A 13,894-nucleotide genomic window follows, 5' to 3' on the forward strand; every position below is an offset into this window, starting at 1 on the left:
GAAGGAGGAAGGAAGGAAGAAGAAGAAAGAAAGAAAGAAAGAAAAGAAGAAAAAAGAAAGAAGGAAAAAAAGAAGGAGGAAAGAAAGAAAGGAAGGAAGGAAGGAAGGAAGGAAGGAAGGAAGGAAGGAAGGAAGAAGAAAGAAAGGAAGAAAGAAAGAAAATTTATCTGGCTCAGGTATTATCTCTACCCCCTGCCCCAAAATGGATCACAACTTCTCAATTAACTACACTTTACTTTTCTGATGTTGCATTTTAACATGATAACGTTCATTTAATTTTCATACAGTTTCATATGTGGCAAAATTACATATTAAAAACTAACAAAGACTACCATGTTCCTTTTGAAATCATGTGTTTATGAAAATTAATATTGGTTGTGGGAGCTACATGTTTGTGCTAATAATAAACTTAGTTTTTAAAAATCATATTAAGATACCTTGTATTAAGGAGACATAGAATAAAAGTGTACAAGGTATTGATGCTAATGAGATAAGATGATAGATACATATGAATATTCACACAATATTATTCTGTGAGTTTCATAAGAGAATAGGGGTTTATCAAGAAGTCTCTTACTTACATGAGTAAAATAAATGTGTGTGTGTGTGCGTGTGTGTGTGTGCGTGTGTGTGCGTGTGCGTTTCAAAAGAATGAGACTTCTCTCCCAATTGTGGCCATTTAACAGTTATTTTTGTCTACTTTGGGACTTCAGTTACATTTAAACTTGAAGCCATTTTGAAATGCTGAAGATAAAATTTGAAGATGAGAAAGTATGACTGGCTACTGATGACTAGGATGTGGTGATGACATTTAAAGTGGCATCATTCTATTCTGCAGGAATGTGTGTGCATATCTTTAATGTCAGCACTTGCCTCTGGGATGACACTTGTTAGATTTCATGCTGTCATGTGCTATTTCAAGGGTGGTAGAGTGACGTTTATTATACAACACCCTAATATTACACTCATTATTTAAAAGGAAGTTGTCAAAGCCCAGTTTCTATTGTTCTGCTCACTTCTTTGTGTACTATGATCATCTGATTCTGTTTCAGTCTCAAAATACAGAATGCTGAAGTGTGCCATAATGAAGTAGTCCACTATTTAACCTTGGAATCATTCTTGTGAAAAATAATGGGTTGCTTGTGTCCGATGGTCCCCAGGTTTCTGGGAATGACTTGATTCAGAGGCTAATAATAGGAAACAGCCCCGAGGGAATATGAGGTGGTATGGTACATCCAGTGCCTCTCTGCCCAAAGGAAAAGCAGCTGAGGCCCAAAGAAACATCTCTGACCAACTGCTGCTTTCAAAAAATCTCCCAGCAGGACTCCCTCTTAGGCTACAGCTTTGTCTGTAGTCACAGAAATACTAGATGGGGCTGAATAATTGATTCAGTCCAGGAAGTGGCTGAAAGGGATACAGGGAGCTCACTGGATATACTTCCTTTGCACAAGGAACACACCTTTATACCACACACCTCTATCAAGATGGATCAAGATTTATGGGGTCAACATGCAGAGACTAGAAAATTTATACTGGTGTAAACCAAGAGCAGCCCAATAAATCCTACGAACATTAAATAAAGGTCTAATGTAAAATATCCAGAAAGGGTTATCTGTCTACATTTGGTTTCCAACTTGTATGCCCAACTCCTCCCCACCACTTATGCCCTGCACTGTCATAATCACATTGACGCCTCCAGTGTTACCAACCCCTCTATACTTACCATTCCCCCTAAATTCTCTATGTCCTGATCTCTCCATAGCACTTTGAATCTTCTTTTTTTTATTTTCAAATTTGGGGAAGGCTTAGTTACCTTTTTTTTTAATCAGATAATTTTTAATTGAAATAATTATTATCAAGATGCTTTGGGTCTATTACTCAATTAACAAGTGAGTATACATTTTTATTATGTTTTTAATAGATCAGGTGTCTCACTTGGGAGGGAGCCCACCAACTCTTGTTTATTCTGTCACCCCCTTCTCTCTATGACTCCCTGAGCCATTTCACTGGATGGAAGCATTGGCTTAGCTGTGCCTGTCTGTGGAGAGAGTATTTTGGGGAGGTGTAAATACTCTCTTCACTTGCAGGGGTTCCTTTGGAGTAAGTTCTTAATATCCAAAATAGTGACATTCACCTGGTCCTATGGTGTGTTAAAACAGAGTCTTGCCTGATTTGAAATACTACTGAGAATGCAGATTTGCAAGGAACCTTAAAAAAAAAAAAAAAAAAAAAAATATATATATATATATATAATATATATATATATATGAGGTATAAATGGAGATAGCCCTGTTAATATAAACCCTGTCTTTTAATACGTATTACATATAAAACATTCACTTCTATGTCAGGAATAGGAATGCGGACAGAGAGAAGAGAGGAACTTTGCTTTAAGAGAAAGTGTGTAGCCAGCTGTCTAGAGAAGAGGACCGTCTATATTGTGGATTTTATTAAAAATGCATATTGCCCTCAAAAGGTAGGGCCAAAGGAATCGATTTGTTAAGAAGGAGAACTAGGCAGGAAAAAAAAGGACACAACTCTGTTCATCAAAGTGGCATTCTTTATGTAGAATCAGCCCAATCCAACCTATCATTGGTTCTTCAATTAACTATAGCAAGTCTTAACTTCACATTTTGGCTCGCACTATGTCTTTTGATGTTATGTGTTGTTGGAAAACTCGTAACTGATGCATGAGTGTCCTCTCTGTTCAAACTGTTTCTAATATATGATTTCCTTGTCCAGTGTTCTTTCAATAAGGGTACCTAGTCCTTTGAGAATATTTGTCAGAATGATGCAAATGAAGGTGTGGATTATTTCTTTGCCTATTTACAAAAAGACATTATACTACAACCCTACTTACCACAATTGCTGTGACAAAAAGGACAGTGTGGTTATTATTTTTTCTGGCAAAATGGAGCCAGAACATGGAGTGGAACATGGATTTAAATAAGTCACGGGAAGCAATGGGTAGTCTGACAGACATAGTCCTCCACTGAGATTTCTTCTTTGTGGGGTGTCTTTTTAAGGGTTTTGAGCTGGGAAACTTTCTGATCTAAGAATATCTCTGCCCACCCCTCCCACCCCAAGCAGCAAAGACTCCTTGTTTTCCAATAAGCATTAATAAATATAGGATTCTTTAAGATGATTTTCTATCTCAATTAATGTGTCTCTCCAGGAACAACAACAACAAAATCATGTTAAGAAAATATAAACTTTGGAAAATGTATATTACTGTTTAAGAAAAAAAATCTCAGAAGGCACAGGTAAAAGAATTGTTGTGGCTCCATTAAGTAGTCAAAGCACATTGGAGCCTCCTGACCATGGACCAGGGCATGAAAGATCCATGTGTTTAAGGAATGCCAGTCCCATGAGTTTCTCAGACTACCTCTGTAGGAAGCAAGGAGAAAGAAAGAATCAGAAAATTGCCCAGCTTGTGTGTACTCATTTGGACTTAGGCAGTACATTTGCTTTTGAACTGTCGAACTTCAATTTCAGTCTCCAGGGTGCCCACTTCCCTTGTTATGTGTGAACTTTTCCTTGTAGACACCTGTTGGGGATTGCATTAATAAGACACATTGTAGAGAGAGAAAACACATTTCCTGAGCCAAGAAGATGAGAGCTACTCTTTTCTGGGGCCCTTGTTAATCTTTGGGAGCCCAGCATCCTCTGTGGCAGAGCCAGAGGAATATGGGTACAAATTTTTTTCCCCACTCCACAAAGAAAATGTTGTTGATGTGTTAGTGTTCAGCTACATTTCTCTCAAGAGAAACAATGGAATATCTCTTACTTCTGTCCAGAGGTTTTAGAACTTGAATCCCATTGCTTTCTAGCATCATTCTAAATAGAACCCTACTGTTTGGCCACTGCCAGAATTAGCTTGAATGGTACCTATTATTGAAAGGGAGTCTGTATTTGCAGTAATACAGAGAATGCCAGTTTAGAAATGAGCCTGATTGCACGGTTCATTTTGTTCTCCTTTGTAGAGCCAGGCTGCGGCCCACTACAAAGGCACGAAACATGCCAAGAAGCTCAAAGCACTGGAAGCCATGAAAAATAAGCAGAAATCTGTAACTGCCAAGGACAGCGCAAAGACTACCTTCACCTCCATCACTACCAATACCATCAATACCAGCTCTGACAAAACAGGTTAAGCGATGATCTTTGTTGTTGTTGTCATCATCGTGGTTTGGGGGTTCCTTCCCTTGTCTAGACCCATGTCTGTTTCCTTATGTTCCTGCCGCATCGATTCATGCTTGATCCATCTTTCTGTGTAATGGTAATTGTGTCCCCCTCATTTTCCCAATACCCTTCAGCAACTGATTAAGATAATCACTAGTTATGTTGCAGATTTTGCATTTGAAACAGTCCTGTGGCTGTTCTGGAGGAACACGAGAGCATAAAGGCATTTGAAGCCACGTATTTGAGAAGTAAACCCTTTCAGTGTGTCTCATTGACATCTTGTATGCCGCCCCTTAGCCTGTAACTGCGTGGCAGAGTCGATAACTGTGAATACACTGCAGCATATGCCAGATGAATCGAGAAGGCCCCTTCAGACAAGGGCATTATTACTGACAGGACTTATTCTCATAAATCCCAAACATTGCATTGTTTTAAGTAGTGGCTCTGTGAATCTGGGCTTGTTATGGCTGGGTAACCTTCCCTCTGCATACACAGGTAAGTGTTATTGATACCAATTATTTTTTTTTTTAATGTTGATTCATTCTTGAGACAGAGAGAGACAGAGCATGAACAGGGGAGGGTCAGAGAGAGAGGGAGACACAGAATCTGAAACAGGCTCCAGGCTCTGAGCTGTCAGCACAGAGCCCGACGTGGGGCTCGAACTCACGGACCGTGAGATCATGACCTGAGCCGAAGTCGGACACTCAACTGACTGAGCCACCCAGGCGCCTCCCAATTATTCTTTTTAACAGAGTCTTCACAGTGAAATAATGGCCTCTGAATGGCCTCTTGGGACAGCTCCTGCAAATAAGCAGTTAATTCATGGCAGGAGAAGCCAGTGGGGTTTCTCTAGGCTGGCATTTTTAAATATAAGACTATTGGTCCTCAATATTTACAGAAAAAGAAGTCCTGTGTGACTCATGGCTGCATGTTTAATAAATCCGTTTCTAGATCACAGTGGGTGGTACACGTCAGTTGTTTTCTAAGCCCTACAAATGACAACGGTTAGGAAGCATTTGTATCATCGTCAATAGTAGTATCTTAACAGAAGAGAATCTTCCAGCCATAACAGATGAAAATGTAAAATGATGCAGCGAAAATATGGAACAGAATAAAGCAACTTTGTTATATGCATTGCACATTAGACACCTATATATTCCTCAAAGGATCTGGAGAGATGCTTACTCCTATGTGAATTTATAAGGGATAATATTCAGTACGAGTTCCCATGACATATTTCATGTCCTTTACCCGAGTGTTATGGGTAGATACATTATGTCTCCTACTGCCTGAGGACCCTGAGTACTCTCTGAGGCTGAGTACACCTCTCATCTTTGTACCCTAGCATGGTGCAGCTACTGAGTACAATGTCTATTGAGTGGCTGCATTTTTCCCTCACTCCTTTGGTTCTCTGATTCATCCAGTTTTGTGTTACAACATACCAAAGGGAAAAAGAAGTGCTGGTCATGTTCGATTTCTTTGGTATCCAGAGCAAGAGCTGGATTATGCCATCTTATTAATTTAGATGTAAAACCTTATCGAGAAAGCATTAATCTTTTCTCTATTAGCTGAAATTTCACTGCTTTATTTTGGGGGCTGTAGGAGAATGAGCAGTAATGTAGCAGATGAGTGTAATTTCTGCTCCCAGATATTCAGGCACAAATTAGGATGCCTAAAGCCATGTTTGCCATAAAGAATTTTTTTTTTTTTTGCAGAAAGATAGTGGGTAGTAAGAACAAAGAAATTAGCATGATACAAGACACGGGATTTGATGTACAGTTTGTGCTTATCCCCAAACTTTTCTATTCTTAGGTTTTTATCAATAAAGGCTATTTGGGTTACCTTGAATCCTTTTTAAAAGGCAAAAAATCCAGTTAAGCTGAGGATTCTCATCATTTAAAAGTATATATGTAAAAAAAAATAATAATAAAAGTATATATGTACATGGAGGGGAAAGTTGCTAACTTGGTTTAGGAAAGACTCCTGTGTGTTTTCTCTGTTACATAGATGAGTTACGAGTACATACCTCCATCCCTCAACCTTAGAAACTAAAATGGAAAGGATGGGAGTCATCAAGGCTCTGTCCTTTCACAAGTTAAATGGAAACAAGTTTTGGATTGGGCTGTGGGAGAGAACCCACATGAAACAAACAAATTCTCAGTGGAGATGCCAGCATTTACCTAATGACTGGAATGGTGAAGTACCCTTTCAAGCTGAAGCTAGAAAAAATTCTTCAAGGACAGAAAGGATAGCAAAGTCTGTAAATTAGTACAGATATCCTAAAGCCAAAGGAAGAAAGCTATGAGCATCAGAAGTATATTGCTTCTGGGTGGCTCAGTTGGTTGAGTGTCTAACTCTTGATTTTGGCTCAGGTCATGATCCCAGGCTTGTGGGATCAAGCCCTTTGTCCAGCTCTACACTGAGTATGGAGCCTGTTTAAGATTCTCCCTCTCTGTTTCTCTCTCTCTCTCCCCTCTGCCTCTCTCCCCTGCTCTCTCTCTCTCTCTCTCTCAAATTAAAAAGCAGTGCATTGCTTTCCTAATACAGGGGACCTTTGCCCAGAAAGAAAGGTCATATAGTTGAAAGACTAACACTTGCCCGATGTTTTAAGCTGAATTCTATCTGTAAATTGGCATTTCCACAAAACTATCCATGAAAAATAGCCCAAGAAACCTCCTGTCTTTTCATCACCCTTCTTACCCATTTTTGTTTTTGTTTTTGTTTTGTTTTAGGGTGGGGTCTTTTTTTTTTAATAATTTATTGTCAAGTTAGCTAACATCTTGGCTTTGGGAGTAGATTCCCCTGATTCACAACTTACATACAACACCCAGTGCTCATCCCAACAAGTGCCCTCCTCAATGCCCATCCCCCACGCTCATCAACCCTCGGTTTGTTCTCTGTTGTATTTAAGAGTCTATTATGGTTTGCCTCCCTCTCTGCTTGTAACTCATTTCCCCTTCCCTTCCCCTATGGTCTTCTGTTAAGTTTCTCAAATTCCACATATGAATGAAAACGTATGATATCCTTCTTTCTCTGACTGACTTATTTCACTTAGCATAATACCCTCCAGTTCCATCCACATTGGTTTTTTATTTTTATTTTTTTAATATGAAATTTATTGTCAAATTGGTTTCCATTCAGCACCCAGTGCTCATCCCAACAGGTGTCCTCCTCAATGCACATTGTTGTTAATGGCCAGATATCATTCTTTTTCATTGCTGAGTACTATTCCAGTGTGTGTGTATGTGTGTGTGTGGGTGGGTGTGTGTACACCACATCTTCTTTATCCATTTATCAGTTCATGGACATTTGGGCTCTTGCCATAATTTGGCTATTGTTGATAGTGCTGCTATAACAGTGGTACATGTACCCCTACAAATCAGCACTCCTGTATCCTTTGGATAAATTCCTAGTAGTGCTATTGCTGAGTCTTAGCGTAATTCTATTTTAAAATGTTTGAGGAAACTCCACACTGTTTTCCAGATCGGCCACACCGGTTTGCATTCCCACCAACAGTGCAACCCTTTCTCCACATCCTCACGAACATCTGTTGTTGCCTGAGTTGTTAATTCGGGCCACTCTGACTGGTATGAGGCGGTATTTCAGTGTGGTTTTGATTTGTATTTCCCTGATGATGAGCAATGTTGAGCCTCTTTTCATGTGTCTGTTGCCCATCTGGATGTCTTCTTTGGAAAAGTGTCTATTCGTGTCTTTTGCCCATTTTTTCACTGAACTGTTTGTTTTTCAGGCATTGAATTTGGTCAGTTCTTTACAGATTTTGGAGACTAACCCTTTATCCGATATGTCATTTGTAAATATCTTCTCCCATTCCGTTGGTTGCCTTTTAGTTTTGCTGATTATTTCCTTCATTGTGCAGAAGCTTTTTATCTCAATGTCCCAATAGTTCATTTTTGCTTTTAATTCCCTTGCCTTCAGAGACATGTCTCCTTCTTACCATTTGTATTCCAAAATAAATTAGAGGTACCTATGCTGACAAATCGGAGTTTTCTTAAAACTACTGTGAGTCCTTTTTATTACTGTCTGCTTCTTCATATTGATTAGGAAGAAGTACAACCTTGAAAACTATATGGGTCTCTGAGCTAGTTTCCTAGAATGGTTGAACACTTTGGGGGCAGAAGGAGAGAGAAATAAGACTCTAGAATCAAGGATCATATTTTTCAATAATAAATTTTAACCCTACTGCTTAATATGCAAGCTGTTTTGTGATTTGTGGATTTATACATACATAAAGATATAGATGCATTAAATCACATTTTACTAATTTTACCAAATCATTCTTAATGAAAATAATCCAAGCATATACAAAAAGTAATTGCCTTTAAACATGCTAAGGATACAATGGTTTGACAGATAAGAACCTTAAAGAAGGGTGGACAACAGCAGAGAAAAGGACGAGAAGTGGTGTGGACTTGAATTAGAACATTAATTTGGAGGGTTTCCTGGGATTCTCAAAAATGTAAGAAATTGAGTAGTCATAATAAAGTTTCATTGAAAACCTACTTGATAAAAGTAATTTGGCAGACAGTTTCTGTTAAATTCCTAAATCATATATTGTGGGTTTTAATTGCTGCCTTGGGATAACAAATATGTCTAAATGCCCTGCAGGTAAGCTCTTATTCACTAACTATAATTTTGGGATATTTTTTTTGTCATTGCTTATGCCAGTCTGCATGCTGGCATGGTGAGCAAAAGATAATATTCAGTGATCAACCACCAACTGCTCACAGAAAGCCTAATCCCCCTACCTCTAGGCAAGTTGAGACTCCCTAACATTAAAGCATAATTTTATTTATCATTATCTGAGTGCTAGGTTAGTGAATTTACACAAAGAAAAATTTACAAATAAAAATAATATTTAAAAAATATATTTAACACTCAAAATTGTTGGTATGTAAGAATGGTTACTAATCATTAGAGAATAATTCAAACAGCAAACATTTCCAAATATGGCTAGATGATTTTGTCTGATCCAGCAAGTTTTTTTAATGATTTTTTTATACAGAAAAGGTAATGACAAAAATTAAATATTCTCAAAGTAACTTAGCAAATGTAACTCATTTTTACCCCTATCAAATACCAAATTCAAAATGGTAAAGTCCCAGGCTTGGTCAGCTTCTGAACTTTCTTTAGTTTGCCTTTTTGGGTAATCTTATTCATCTCCTTGGTCTATGAGTTAAGTTAGGCTGGTTTACACTGCAGTAATAAACAACCTCCGAATCCTAGTGGCTTTTCCAACAACTAATTATTTCTCACTCACAGTACATATTAGCTGTGGGTTTTTTCCATGTTAATTTAACTCCAGGCTAGGCTAATGAAGCAGTCACTAGCTGGACATTCCCAATTCTGGACCAGGGGGAAAAAGAAGATTGTGAATCAGTAGGCTCTTAAAGTTTCTTAATGGAAGTGACATATAATATTCTTCTCACTTGACTTTGTCAAGTCTCATGGTCAAGCTTGATTATCGTGGGCAAGGAAGAATCATCTCCGGGGAGGGGAAGCAGATATTGGTGAGCAGTAACACAGCATTCCTCCATGGCTTCAACTATGACTTGTGCCTACATATCTCAGAATTCCACATTTCTAGCCTGAAGCTTGACCTGACTTTCCATGGCTGGTTAGTCACTCACTTGGGTGGCTTGTCAGCATCCGTGTTTCACAGGTCCAAAAAAAAAAAAAAAAAAAAAAAATAGGCCTAACCTTGACCACCTTCTCCAATTTCTCTCCATCCTGTATTTCCTAGTTTCATTTTTGGTCCTGCAGTTCACAGAGTTGAAACTTCCTAGTTGTCTATGCCACTTTCCTTTATCTCAGTTCACATCTATTCAGTTGTTGGAATCCACTCTCCTCCCATCCCCAGAAAACATCCTTTGTCCTTTCCCTCTTGGTTACTACCTTTAACCTGTCTTTGTATGTCTCTGCCTTGCCCATACAATTGCCCTAGCCTCCATGCAAGTCCAGCTATCTTCATTCTTGTCCCTTGACAACCATATCCTTCACTCTCCAGTCCATTTATACTATACAGGGAGATCATAGGACCTACCCATTCAGGAACTTTCAATGTACCTACTTGCTGAGCTGCTTGGTCCTCTGTAGTTTGACCACAACCTACCTCTCCAGACTTCTCTTCTGTTGCTCGCCTGGAATATTCTCCATTAGAAACACACCTTGTTTTTCTGTCTTCATTTCTTACTGTTCTTCTACATTTCTCTCTTAAAAGTGTATCACTTTTCTCTCTGCATCTCAAATCCCATAAGAATTCATAGCTAACTGCTCTATCATATTCTTCTTAAAGTATTATTTCTTATGTCTTTGCCTTCTCTTATTGCTACATGACATGTTCATTGACAGTGTATACTTGATTAGTCTGATTATTTTTTTTACAGAGTACTGTTTATATAAAATATAATAAATAAGTAGTTTTAAAACTTGAATTAATCAGTTTTGTGTTTTTGATCTAGAATGGGGGGGGGGCATAGCAAAGCTTTAGATTTTACTGTTTATGCATAGATAGTTCCATGAAAGAACAATGGTTCTTGTTAGTCTAAAGAATTCTGAGATATTGCTCATCAAATTTCAGAGTTTTCATAAAGGTCATCAAGTCAAGCTCGTAAAGTTTGTTTATTTGTTTGAGATTCTCTAGTTGCACAAGTAAAGAAAACTTGACATTTATAATGCCCCCTTGGTGACTGTCTTTCATGAGTTAATTAGCTTGTATATTGAGTATATAGATTTACCTTAGTCATCTAACCAGTAAGGTATGAGAACATTTCTTTCTGGTTCTAGTACATAATTCTTTATCAAGTCTCAGTGAACTGCAAATATATTCATTAGATAAAGCCACTATGTTATTTAAATTTGCACTATTCACCTTTATGATTTAGTCTTCTTTGTATCCATTTTTCCCATCTTTTTCTATTTTAAATTTAAAATTATAATCCAAGAAGATTGTATTCATCTGATTCAAAGGTGCTGAGAGTAAAATATTCTTGAATCTATTGTTGAGAAGCTCTAGGAATGCAAAAGAATATTTATTTGCTGTGGGTTAATAATTGACTCTAAGTGTTTATTAGAATTCACATTATTTGGTCAGGCACTTGGAATAATAGAGACTTTTCTAATGATAAAAAAAAGATATTTGATGTAAAACGATGGCCAGTGATTGAAAGCAAATACGTTGGGAAACAAAGCCCCTTTGGGAGAGTCAGTCAGTTATAAGGTCACAGAATCTGGGTTTTTCCCTTTCCGGGTTCATACCTAACAATTATCCTCTGGAGTCAGCTGTTTACAATAGACCTGGTGCCAGGCAAAGCCAAGCACAAACAGTTTTTTTCTCCCCCTTCTATTTAGGTAGAAGCCAAATCATGAGAATGGTAAACTAGAAATAGAGGTGGTGGATGGATAGTTTGTAAGGCGACACTAATTCCAATGTCATTTAGAAAATAGATACGTGGGTTTTCATGGAGGACAAGTGGGAATTAGCTTTGTTCTGTTTTCGTAAGGAAGATGGTAAAAGGTTTTTTTTCTTGACATAGTCTTCAAACAAATGTCCCAAATGTTGGAAATGATAACAAAATACAAGCTGAGCTTGGTATCAGAAAGCTATATCTTTGATTTTGTATTATATATTTGTATATAAGATATAGTATAGTAAGTATTATATAAAAATATATTAAGCACACACTTATTTATATGCAAGATTCTGTCTTTAATGCCTGTCCCTGAAATTTCCCCACTACACCAGGTTTCATAGTCAACATTGCACATTACTTCAAGAAGAGAAACAAACATTTTTGTGGCTTGTGAATCTATAGGTCTGTTGAAATTTAAGAAGTAATACAAAGCCATTTGAAAAGGACACATCACTGTCAGCACTTGAAGATCTGATGTAGTACTGTACAGATGGCCTCTCTTGGCTTTGTGGAAATTGTTCTAGTTCCTGGGGTCTTTCTTTTCTGACCCATTCTTCCAAACAAAACCTCCCTGGGACAATCACTACTATGATAAAGGATGCCATTGTATGCCTCTTGGGGCAGGAGTTGAAGCACCATTGTGAGAACATTTATGCTTAAATTGCTTTTTCTTTTCTTAGCACTGATTCATGACATGCTTCAGATAGGCCAAAAAAGAGACTTTATCAAGTATTCCCTTCTCAAGATGGGTGATAAGTGCCAACAGAGTATGCTAGCAGCAGATCTCTAAAGGGATTGAAAAAGAGAGGGGAAATTCAGGAGGGAAAAAAAATTTAACCCTTATTTGAATATTGTGGTTCCAGGATCTTTGTATGTGAACCAGTGATGGCAAATTGTATTAGAGATGACATGGAAATAACACAGAATATTCTATCCCGCTCTTCTTGTGCATGAGGAAATCAAGATGAATTGTATTTTGCTAGTCCTATTAGGCTGATAAAGGTCTTATCTTAGATATACTACGTAAAACTGCTCCTTGAATCACAGAAGAATTTCACAATGAATTATTCATCTGGACAAGGACATGTTGTCTTCCTCAACATAATGAATGAGTGAAGCAATTAGAGGCCTAAACTTTCTAAAGGACCCGTCATCCAGCTTTGTTCAGGTGCAGGTGTATGGTGTGCAAGATAAGAAGGGAATTAATAGTAACTTGCCAAGCTAGTATATAATTTTATGTTAGAATCTAAAGCAACTGGTTCGCTAACTTGTGTGTGTATGTGTGTGTGCATGCATGTTGTGTGTATGTGTACACAGTCTGTATATGTGTTTTTTACCAGAAATATCAAATCTTAAAATAATTGGTAAGCTAAACACCTACCCAGTATCTATGAAATACCAGACATCTGGTGAATTTTAAAAATTAAATTAAAGCTCCCGGTGGCTTTGCCTACAGATGCCACAGTTCTGGAAACATCTGTGTCTCTGTTTGTTTGTATGTGTTTTGTTTTAATTCATGGAGGGATTCTTTCCCTCTACTTTTATGTCATTCTTAGGAATTGAGTAGACACATGCTTGTATGATGATAAACTATTTCAACGGCAAGATAATAATTCTTAAAGTTGAATAACAACTATAACAAAAATCGTTGTTGAACAATGATCAAATATGACAGAATGTGAAGTAAGCACCTGTAAAAGCATGTGGGCCATTACAGAACTTTGTCTCTAAATTGGAAAAGTGAGGAGTTTGCTATCTAATAGTGATAGGAAATGTGGAACGAAACATTTCGACAGCACATTACTTCCAGTCAGGAGACATAAAGCTTCTACTGCATTCTTTTTTTTTTTAATATTCATCTATCTTGAGAGGGAGCGAAAGAGTGAGTGTGAGTGGAGGAGGGGCAAAGAGAGAAGGAGAGAAAGAATCCCAAGCTGCCAGCACAGAGCCAGACATGGGGCTTGAACTCACGAACTGTGACACAATGTCCTGAGCCAAAACCAAGAGTCGGACGCTCAACCGAGTGAGCCACCCAGGCGCCCCTCTACTGAATTCTTAGTAAAACCCAAACTGAAATAGATATTTAAATTAAGAATTATACTTTTATTTATGTTCTACGAATTCCAAACTCAAACATGGCAGCAAAAGTTGTTTGTGATCTAGCCCTTGAATCACAGGGATTTAGCTCCAGAACTACTATTCTGCCAGTCCTCCATATCCGTCCTTAATTCCAACCCAACAAAATCACTTGAGGGTGGGAAGAAAGAGCTATACGTTCTTTTTCT

At 37.9% G+C, this 13,894-nt stretch overlaps 1 protein-coding gene across 1 annotated transcript in view; it reads left to right on the forward strand.

Annotated features, from left to right (window-relative positions):
* Nucleotides 1–13,894, forward strand: part of ZNF385D (zinc finger protein 385D) — a 298,572-nt gene that overhangs the window by 212,713 nt on the left and 71,965 nt on the right. Inside the window, 1 exon segment of the mRNA XM_030328864.1 lies at nucleotides 3,984–4,146. Coding sequence (XP_030184724.1) covers nucleotides 3,984–4,146 — 163 coding nt within the window.

The sequence above is a fragment of the Lynx canadensis genome, chromosome C2 (genome assembly GCF_007474595.2).
Source record: "Lynx canadensis isolate LIC74 chromosome C2, mLynCan4.pri.v2, whole genome shotgun sequence".
NCBI classification, from domain to species: Eukaryota; Metazoa; Chordata; class Mammalia; order Carnivora; family Felidae; genus Lynx; species Lynx canadensis.